At 37.7% G+C, this 11,170-nt stretch overlaps 1 protein-coding gene and 1 pseudogene across 1 annotated transcript; both read right to left on the reverse strand.

The window, feature by feature from the left end:
* Positions 1–403: 403 nt before the first annotated feature.
* Positions 404–1,677, reverse strand: LOC121138699 (annotated as a pseudogene).
* Positions 1,678–9,126: 7,449 nt separating this feature from the next.
* Positions 9,127–10,402, reverse strand: LOC121138698 (olfactory receptor 11G2-like). Its single transcript, XM_040741339.1, has one exon. The coding sequence runs from the start codon at positions 10,400–10,402 to the stop codon at positions 9,467–9,469; it is 936 nt and encodes a 311-aa protein (XP_040597273.1). The 3' UTR covers positions 9,127–9,466.
* Between the last annotated feature and the right edge of the window lie 768 nt (positions 10,403–11,170).

The following is an 11,170-nucleotide window of genomic DNA, read 5'->3' on the forward strand; positions in this document are numbered from 1 at the left end:
CAAACAGTGCCAACATCAGGGGATCACATGTTCAAATGCCCTTCCTTCCTAAATTGCTTTTGATCATGGTGATTACTATAGCAACAGGAAATGTAAGTATCAAAGGCATGAAGCACCACATTCTTCTATTTTTTTATGAAACATAATCTTGATATGTAGCCAAAATACCTTAAAATTCTGATCCTTCTGTTCCACCTCCCCAGATTCTGGGATTCTAGGCATGATCCCATATGCCTGGATCTACATTCTTTCAACTGGAGCAATAATGGTACACATTAGTGAGGTACAGGGTAACACTCAGTATATGAATAAAATATATGTCATCTCAAGGTAATTGTCATCACTATTATTTCAAATGTTTATTGTATTTTTTATGTTAGGAACATTAAAAATCTTGGCCAACTTGTGTGAAACAGAATTAACATATGTGAGACATATTTACCTTATTACAATGTCAATTACAGATGTTGTGTAACTATCCAACTGCACCCTTGTAAACATTAGTGATATTACATCTCTCTATACTTCCTAGTCCTATTCAGTATTTAAAACATTCTACAAATAAATGACAATATGGAGTGCTTGACTTCTTATGATTGACATTTTACTTAACATGGTGTTCTCCCATTTTATCCATGTTGCTGTAAGTTACACAATTTAATCGTTATTGTTGAATAATATTCTACATAATATACCTACATACTTGAAAGTATTTGTTGTGTTTTATTATTAGTATTTATATTTTCAGTAATTTCTTCATTGCATGTTTCATATCTTTGTTCCTCAGACTGTATATTACAGGATTAATGAGTGGAGTAACTACAGAATAAAACAGAGTCACAAGCTTCTGCCTCCCAGCTGCATGTTCAGATGTTGGGCTCACATACATGACCATCACTGATCCATAGAAAAGAGAAACCACAGTCATATGGGGCCCACAAGTGGAGAAGGCCTTTCTTCATCCATCTCTTGAAGGAACTCTAAACACTGCTCTCAGGACCAACATGTAAGATCCCATGATGCAGATAAAAGGAACAAAGAGGAGCAGAGACATTATTATTGTCCAGAAAAGTTCCATCAGTGGGGCTCTGGAACAGCTGAGGGCCAACAGAGGGCCTGGGTCACATACAAAATGGTCTATATTCCTGGACCCACAAAACGGCATCTGGGAGATGATGATGATGGGAACTGGGAACCAGAGGAAACCAAGCACCCAGCAAGTGGTCACAAGGATGTTACAGAGGCGCCCAGTCATAAGAGAGGGATAGTGTAGAGGCCTGCAGATGGCAAGGTAGCGATCAAAGGCCATGACTGCCAGGAAAAAGCATTCTGTAGAACCCAAGGAGAAGAAGAAATAGAACTGCAGGAAGCACCCAGAGAAGGAGATGACCTTGGTGTCAGAGAGGAAGTTGGCCAACATGCTGGGAACTGTGGAGGTGACATAGCAGATCTCTAGGAAGGAGAAGTTGGCCAGCAGGAGGTACATGGGGGTGTGGAGTCTCTGATCCCAGCGCACAGCACAGATGATGGAAGCGTTGCCCACGAGGGTGAGGAGGTAGACAGTGAAGAAGAGCACGAAGAGGAGGATCTGCCCTTCTCTGGCGTAGGGGAAGGCCAGCAGGATGAAACCCATGATGGTGCTGGAGTTAGTGGGGCTGCTGAGGGTTTTCATCTGTCAGTGAGCTGTGAAGGCACCAGAAATTGATGAATATCCTAGAAATAACTGAGAGAATTTAAGTTTTGCCCAAACAGGAAACAAAATAGTTTGTTAATCATCAACTCAATATCGAGGACGGAAAGTGATTGTCTTCAATGTTGGAGCTCATGTTCCCATCAACAGCTCTATACTTATCCCCACGTTGGTGGCCCTGGTTAAACTCAGTAAACCACACAGCAAAAAGATATGATAATGGTAAGGGGTCCTGTTGACATGAAGGAGGTTGTTAAACAAGAAAGGGAGGTAAAAGAATGAGTATAAACAGAATGTGTTATATACATGTATGGATTCCCAAATAAACTAATAAATACTTTACAAATATTTAAATATGCTTGTGAAATTTTGCATATTATACAAAATTTCAGCATCTTTCCGATCTTCAGACTTCTAAATTATAATTAAATAGATAATTGATAATACTTTTCAGAACTGACTTAAGTTTTTGGCTTCCTTAGCCTTGGAAAGTCCCATAATTAGCCTGAATCTAAGATTTGACTTTCTTGGAAAATGTTGGCTATTTCTTCATAAAATAACTACTTGGTGTTCCATAAAAATAAAATACAAAAATATAGGACCTACCATTGCTTTTACAGGGAGACATATACTATTACAAAAGGCCCTAAAATAATTAAAAGTTCTGAGTTTGTTGTAGAATTTCCACTGTGAGTTCCTGGGAAACAAATAACTAAATGAATAAGCATTAACACAAGATAATTTCATCAACTGGAAACCCACATCAAAGACTAACTTCAATATACAGGAAAACAATCCTATATGATTCATGTAATCTTATAATATGGTACAAAATTTCAGGAGAAAAACTCTTAGATTTTTACTTCTTACCTCAAATGTGTCAATGTCTTCATGTCATAACCAACATAAACTCAGAACAGCTTGATGATACTCACCAGAAACTACATCAACAGTTGAACACCCCAAATAATTAAAGTCAAAACCCCTCCTGCAACATTTCTACTGAATCTCATTTTGTTATAAATCTTAGATACTATTATATTTACATTTTTAAAATATTGTCTAAAATAATTTTAATTTTCTTTGACATGCTCCTAAATCATAAAAATGATACTAACTTTGTTTTCAAATTTATGTTTATGTATTTACTTAATGTGTGTGTACACATATGTGCATTCATGTGTCAGTGTGTGAGTACATACATGCCACAGTGCACATGTGGAGATCAGAGGACAAGTTACATGAGTTGATTTTTTCCTCCCACCATTTATGTCCCCAGGGATCAGACTCAGGTCACCAGGTTTGGCTGTACATACCTTTACCCATGGAACCATCCTGCAAGCCCTGTATAACCCTATATTTAATAAAGCTACAAATGAAGATACAATGTTTTTTCACTTGTCATATTTTAGTCATAATTATGTGCCTTCATCTCACTTAACACATTTTAGTATTTTAAAAGACTGCAGGTTTTCATTTCCCTGTCTTATTATTTAAAAGAAAAACTTGAATAGAAGTCTAGTTTTTAAACTGGCATTTAAAATCTTTCAAAAGGAATTCCACTTTGGTGATAACTATTTCTTTTATCCAAGTTCTTAGAGATAAAAACCAAATTCACTTCCTATTATGGAAGAAGGAAGAATATTAGCTGGGGCTTACCAGGTAGAATTCTGTTGTAAATGTTAATTTGTGCGGGTAGGAGAGATGGCTCAGCATCACCTCTACCTCTAACTTTAGGAGGACCCACACACTTCTAGCCTCTGCAGATGCCTGAACTCATAGGCACTCCTCTCAACATACACATATCTAAAAACAACAAAGATGAATTAAAATTTTCTGAGATAATTGCAGTAAAAGAGCAGTGTCAATGCTTTGAGAAACACTGTGACACACTCAGATTTTTTCCATGTCAGAGTAACTTTGACTCTTAGAAATACTCAAAGGTTGGGTTGGAGAGATGGCTCAGTGGTTAAGAACTACTAAAGTCTTGGATGACTCTTCTGGATCTAAATTGTGCAAAACAGTCTCCACTGACCATGTTCATGGTATTTCATAACTTGACAGACCATATTTCTTGATTAAGTGAATATTTAATACTTTTTTATTAAAAATTTTAATAATAATATGTGTTAGTAAGGTCATATGAGCAATGATACAAACTGATTCCTATTATAGTCCAATTTCCCTTTCAAATTAGAAATTAATGAGTAAGATTTGATTATGTTACAGAAGCCTAGGGAATGTTGATTTATAAGTTTGCTTTTTTGTTTCTACTCTTGTTTCACAGGTTAAGAAAATCTTGTTAACAAGTATTTTAAAGTTGCACTGTATTATTATCTGAAGTCTTATGAAATCTCCCCAAATAGACCACCAACAAAACAGGATACTTAAAATTATCAATAACTTAGATGGTATGATAAATCTTCCTTAGAATTAGAACCAGTCAGTATTCATGAGCTTATAAATATGGAATCAATTTTTTCAGAAGGCAAACTAGAACTAAAGGATAACAAGTTATTTCAAACACTCTAAACATCAAAGTGTTTCATATAATACAGATTAACTGCAGATGAAGGGAAAAACATGCAGTTTAATCAAATAATACGATTGGTCAGCCAAAAGGTCTGTGTTCCTCCACTGCTGTCTCTACTTCTTTAAGCTATACTATGTTCTTCACCGTTTCACTACAGATATAATATTCCCATTATGTAACAGGCAAATGTTATGTCAAGTCCACAGAGTGGAATAAAAGAGAAGTCAGACCAGATAATAAAGACTGGTAAATTTGACATAATGCAAGGACTAATTCCTTAGTGGATTTATTATTTCTCTCTTCTAAGGACCGGTTTTTTGTCTTCTCACCCCATTTTACCAGACACTAGGAGTGAGACTTTCTAATGCTATGGGACAAAAAATGGTTAGCTTTCACACGCACATGGTATCTGATAAAATTGTGTTTGGTAAATGATTCAATTTATGACTGTCTTTATGACACAATCAATAAAATATTATGTAAGCATTTTCAGAGTATAACATGTCCTTTTGGTCAACCTACATTTGTGTTTCTAGACTGTAGGTGTTCGTGAGGAATAGACTATTCTTATGTGCATTGAGGTGGAAACTATCCTGGAAAATGGGAAATTTGTTAAAGATTTTAATTTTAATAAAATTAAACATGACTTGAAAAAAAGAATGTTTTCATTAGACTTCTGTTACTTGATTTTTGTTAGTGTTTAAATATTGAAAGAATCTTCTGTGCTAAAATACTCTTGTGAACTGACCAGCTCCTTCTAGTCTTGGCCACCTGTGTTGTGACATAGAATATTGGACCTGAAAGCAGTATTTCAGGGCTGTGTGGACTTCTGGGAAATTATTCAATATCCTGGGTGTTTTTCATGGTCATTTTCTTTCCCATTAAAGCTAAGTCACAGAAACAGAGTAGAACATTAAGTTTTGTTTTTTCATTAGTTAACCTTCCATCCAGTCTGGACAATAAACTACGGCAGCACATTCCATGGCCTCCCTGTCCTGAAAAGGATGTATAGAAAGGCACAACATCCAAAGCTAGACCATTTGGGCCAGCTGCTGTGCTGTATATGTTAGACAAGTTTTTACTTCATCATACATTCGTTGCCCCTTCTGAAAGATGGAGAGCAGCAGTCCTGCCCATGTAGTATGCTTTGAGAATTATACAAATACTACTTGTCAAGTGCCTGGCACCCAGTAAGCACTCTCTACTGTAGTTATATAAAATTAAACTCCAAAGAGTGTTTATCTGTGCATTATAAAGGCTGCTGTTTTGGAAGATGAGATGGCAGCATGGATTATGACACTTGAGCAGCACAATTAAGGAAAATTCTACAAAGCACATATTTACTTCTCTTAATTTCATATAACATCAAGTGGATATGCTAATGCCTTCCAGAAAGTGTTATTATGAAGTGTGCTGAGTGAGATAGTGAACAGACACAATGCAGGCATGATGACCATGTCTGACACTTCTTAGACACTATCACAATGTGAAGAGTGGACATTTTTCAAGACCGTAGATTTCATTCACTGTATTTTACCACTTTCCTTAGCTAACCAACATGTTACCTTCTTTCTGGAATGAGAAGAGAGACTATCAACAGAAGCTTCTTAAATAGCTTCTTCCAGGATTTTCTGAGAGCTGAGGTAGATGACTTTGTAACAGCCAATGTGAAGAAAATGTGCAAAAATATGTTGTCATGAAGATCAGCAGAGTCTTTTCTGTAGGATGCTGGGGTTTGAAGCAGAACATGTTCTTTCCTCTTTGAAGATCCTTTTCATCTAGAGAACAGGGTCAGGACACAGCTCTCCACTACTTATTCCCTAGCTCACTCTGTCCTCTGGGCATTGGGTCTTAATTTCTGATTCTTACTTCCAACCAGGAGTGGAGGAAGTCATTCATTTTGTTGGGTCTTAATTTCTTAGAGGTCTTTAGAGAGTTGTTAAGCTCACCAGTCACTCACAAGTCTTGTTCTGGATACTTGTCATATAATCACTAAGCCATGGATAAGGTGGTATCTGAATTACAGAAGTTTATTTGTCGGCCTTGTGACAAGCTGACTTCAGTTGTGACTTCTGGTGACACATCTTCCTCCCTTCAGGGAAGAGATTCAGTGGGGGAGTACAGATGATGTTGTGATGATTCATCACAAGTCACACAGTCTACAGACCATTATAGTGACCTCTCTCTTTGCAACCAAAGCTCCTCAATTACATTGCTCCCACTATGCAATCATACCTTTATGGGAAATCTAACAGATGTGAAGCTATTCAGGAGACCAGACTACAGTCAACCTGCAGCAATGTGCACAGAAGCTGCAATATGGGGTCACTGAGCTTTAAGACTTCTTCATTCCTAATAAAGTAACAGTTTTCCTTTTCATCAATTTTTTCTTTCTTATGTTCTGTGTGTGATGATTTCAATGAAAATGGCCCCTAAAGGCCCATTTTCATTTCACAGGGAGTGTCACTATTAGGTGTGACCTAGTTGGGGGTAGTGTGTTACTGGAGCTGGGCTAATGGTTTCAGAAGCTCAACCCAGTCCCAGTGTCCCTCTCTCTTCCTGCTGCTTAATGATCCATATCCAGATGTAGAACACTCAGCTACATCTCCAGCGCCATGTCTGCTGTGTGTTACCATGCTTCCTGGCATGGTAGTAATGGTTAACATGCTTTAACAGTTAAATGGTGCCTCTTCACAGCAATAGAAACCCCAGCAAAGATAATATTTTATTAGCTTTTTTGAGAATTTTTATATTCTGATTATGTATTCATCACTCCATCTCCTACCAGTTCTATCTACTTTCCTAAGTATCTATCATATCCAATTTTTTAACCCATAAGGTCCAATTTGTGTTCTTGTTATACTCTTTGGTGTGTAACCTTCCACTCGAGGATGATTCAATTACCAGGTGCCACATTCTAAGAATGATTGAAAAGGCTGCAGGGAAACACACTACCCTTAAGACACAGGAGTTGGAAGAATCAAGCTGGACTGACCTGCACAACTCTTTCCTGCAACTAGCTCTCATAGTATTGGAAAGTGCTATGCAAGCTGTCAAGACAGAAAAGCAATCAGTAGTCTTAGCAAGTTGTAAAGTACATGAAACACAATGACTACGGCCTAAGTAACACTTAGGCTTTTAGGGTAACCAGTAGTCACCTAATTGGGTTTAGACCTGCTAAATAGAAAGACACTAATGCCTGGCTCACTAGCTGACTACTTGTAGCTGGTGAGGCCATGTTTCCTAGAAGAAAATTTAATATTTCCATTTTCTTAAACCAATATAATTTTCAACTGCACTCTGAATACATATTATTACATACAGATAACCCTCATCAGTGAAGAATCTTTTTGTGTCATACGGAGCCCATCAGAGAAATCCACAACTGGTCAAAACTCAGAGAACACCTGATCACATGATACCCACCCTCAAAATATATTTTTATAACATAACCCTGACATTTACAGTTTAGGGAACATTGAGAAATTGGAGGGTTAAAGATAGTAAAAACCAGAGGACTAACATCTGCTACAAGATAGTGATTTACATATGACAGAAAGTTTCACCACTGAAATTGTAACAGTATGGTAAATGAAATAAGACATGCACAATGAGAACACTAGTTAGAGCCCATGTGATGGGGGAAGCATCCCAGAGCTTTACACCTAGATGAAAAGCTTCAGGAAATGAATGGCTGCTGAGAGAGGGAGAATCATTCTCCAGAGACAAACTCCATGACACATTATCCATCCTTAGTGATCATGCATAAACACATGTATGCATAGACAACACTAAATGGACTCATCAGGTACACACATACACACACACACACACACACACACACACACACACGGTGTGCATGTGTCACAAAATTGAAACATCAGAGGTCATGGATTTGAGAGGAATTGGGAGATGTAAGAAGAGTTACCAAGGGGAGAGGGTAGGATGGAAATAATGTGAATACAGTCCTCGTGTATAAAACTCCCAAAAGGAAAATAAAATAGAAGCATGCAATATATTTTGGATTTTATAGTGATTCACCATCAAGAGTCTTTGGATATTTTTAAGAGGCACTAAACTTTAAAGTATTGAAAACTTTAAAATAATATGGGAGTTTTAAAGGTCGTACTGTATTTTATATTACTATATTAACATGATGGTTTAGGGATAAACAAAGGAATGTTATTTAATAACCATGCGTTTTTGTGTCAAGTTGACAAGGAATCATACGTATTGGCTAGTTTTTTTTCAACCTGACGTAAGTCAGAGTCACCTAAGATTAGCCTCAATTGAATTGGCTTACAGTCATATGTATGTGGCATTTTTTTGATTAATGGTTGATATGTGAAGGTCAGTCCCACTGTCAGTGGTGCTACCCCTGGGCAGGTGGTCCTAGGTTCCAGAAGAAAGCAATGGAAAACAAGCCAGTAAGTATATTCCTTCATGGTCTCTGATTCAGTTCCTGCCTCCAGTTTCTTCCATTAAGATCTTGTCTTGGGTCTACTCATTGATAGATTATAATCTGTACACCAAGTAATCCCTTTATCTCATAAATTGCTTTTGATCATGGAGATTACTATAGCAACAGGAAATGTAAGTATCACAGGCTTGAAGCACCACATTCTTCTCTTTTGTTTTATGACATATGATATTGTTATGCAGCCAACATCTCTTGAAATTCTGATCCTTCTGTCCAAGCTCCCCAAATTCTGGGATTGTAGGCATGATCCCATATGCCTGGATTTGCATTTTTACTTTAATTAATGAAATAATTATACATATTTGTGAGGTACAGTGTAACATTCAGTATATGCATATAATGTATATTATCTCAAAGTAATTGTCATCAGTATTATTTCAAATGTTTGTTGTATTTTTCATGTTGGGAACATTCAAAATCTTGACTATCTTGTGTGAAACAGAACTAGCATGTGTCAGACATGCTGATTCCACTATCAAACACAGATGATGAGTAACTGTCCTCCTGTACCCACTTTGGACATTAACCATATTTTATCTCCTCATACTTCCTGGTCCTATTCTTTAAATTTTCTACACTTGAATGAGAACATGTGGTGTTTGAATTCCCATGGCTTGATTATTTTACTTAACACAATGTCCTCCAGTTTTATCCTTGCTTATGAAAATTACACTATTAAATCATTCCTGTGGTTGAATAATATTCTACAGTGTATACCTACACACTCTAATGCGAGTTTTTTGTTTGATTAAAATTCTGATTTCTATGTTTTCAAAAACTTCTCCATTGCATGTTTCATATCTTTGTTCCTCAGACTGTATATTACAGGATTAATGAGTGGAGTAACTACAGAATAAAACAGAGTCACAAGCTTCTGCCTCCCAGCTGCATGTTCAGATGTTGGGCTCACATACATGACCATCACTGATCCATAGAAAAGAGAAACCACAGTCACATGGGGCCCACAAGTGGAGAAAGCCTTTCTTCGTCCATCTCTTGAAGGAACTCTAAACACGGCTCTCAGGACCAACATGTAAGATCCCATGATGAAGATAAAAGGAACAAAGAGGAGCAAAGAAGTTGTTATTGTCCAGAAAAGTTCCATCAGTGGGGCTCTGGAACAGCTGAGGGCCAACAGAGGGCCTGGGTCACATAGGAAATGGTCTATAATCCTGGACCCACAGAAGGACATCTGGGAGATGATGATGATGGGAACTGGGAACCAGAGGAAACCAAGCACCCAGCAATTGATCACGAGGATGTTACAGAGGCGCCCAGTCATAAGAGAGGGATAGTGTAGAGGCCTGCAGATGGCAAGGTAGCGATCAAAGGCCATGACTGCCAGGAAAAAGCATTCTGTAGAACCCAAGGAGAAGAAGAAATAGAACTGCAAGAAGCACCCAGAGAAGGAGATGACCTTGGTGTCAGAGAGGAAGTTGGCCAACATGCTGGGAACTGTGGAGGTGACATAGCAGATCTCCAGGAAGGAGAAGTTGGCCAGCAGGAGGTACATGGGGGTGTGGAGTCTCTGATCCCAGCGCACAGCACAGATGATGGAAGCGTTGCCCACGAGGGTGAGGAGGTAGACAGTGAAGAAGAGCACGAAGAGGAGGATCTGCCCTTCCCTGGCGCAGGGGAAGCCCAGGAGGATGAAACCCGTGATGGTGCTGGAGTTAGTGGGGCTGCTGAGGGTTTTCATCTGTCAGTGTGAAGGCACCAGAAATTGATGAATATCCTAGACATAACTGAGGGAATTTAAGTTTTGCCCAAACAGGAAACAGAATAATTTGCTCAACATCAACTCAGTATGAAAGAGGAGGAGTCATTTTTTTACTGGAGAAGCCCCTGTTCCAGTCACTATCTCTATACTCCTTCCCAGTTGGTGGCACAGGTTAAACTCAGTGAGCCACAGAGCAAATAAAGATATGATAGCGGTAGGAGGACTTGATAAGAAGGAAGTTGTTTAATAGAAACATTGATAAAAGAAGATGGGACATTGAGCATGAACAGAAGGCTTTGGATGCATGTATGGAATTCTGAAATAAATACTTTAAATATTTCAATATATTTGTGAAAATTTTCATATTATACAAAATTTCAGCATGTCTCTTATCTCCAGACTTCTAGATATAGAGTTAAATAAATAAGTGATTATGGTTTTCAGAACTGACTGGCTTTTGGCTCCCTTAGTCCCATAATTAGCCTGAATCTGAGATCTGTTCCTTTTGAAAAACATGGGATACTTTCTTATAAAATAACTACTTGGTGTTCAATAAAAATAAAATACAGGAATAATTGACCTCCCATTGCTAATACAGGGTGACATATACTATTGTAAGACGTCTTAAAGTATAATGAAAACTTCAGAATTAATTACAGAATTTCCACAGTGAGCTCTTGGGAGACAAAGTACTAAATGAATAAGAATTAACACAAGATGATTTTATATACTGGAAAACACCCACAT

Source organism: Mesocricetus auratus, unplaced genomic scaffold (assembly GCF_017639785.1).
Source record: "Mesocricetus auratus isolate SY011 unplaced genomic scaffold, BCM_Maur_2.0 contig_8104_pilon_obj, whole genome shotgun sequence".
Lineage (NCBI taxonomy): Eukaryota > Metazoa > Chordata > Mammalia > Rodentia > Cricetidae > Mesocricetus > Mesocricetus auratus.

Coding starts and splice junctions, on each gene's coding strand:
- LOC121138698 (XM_040741339.1), bottom strand. CDS start 10,402: ATGAAAACCCTCAGCAGCCCCACTAACTCCAGCACCATCACGGGTTTC.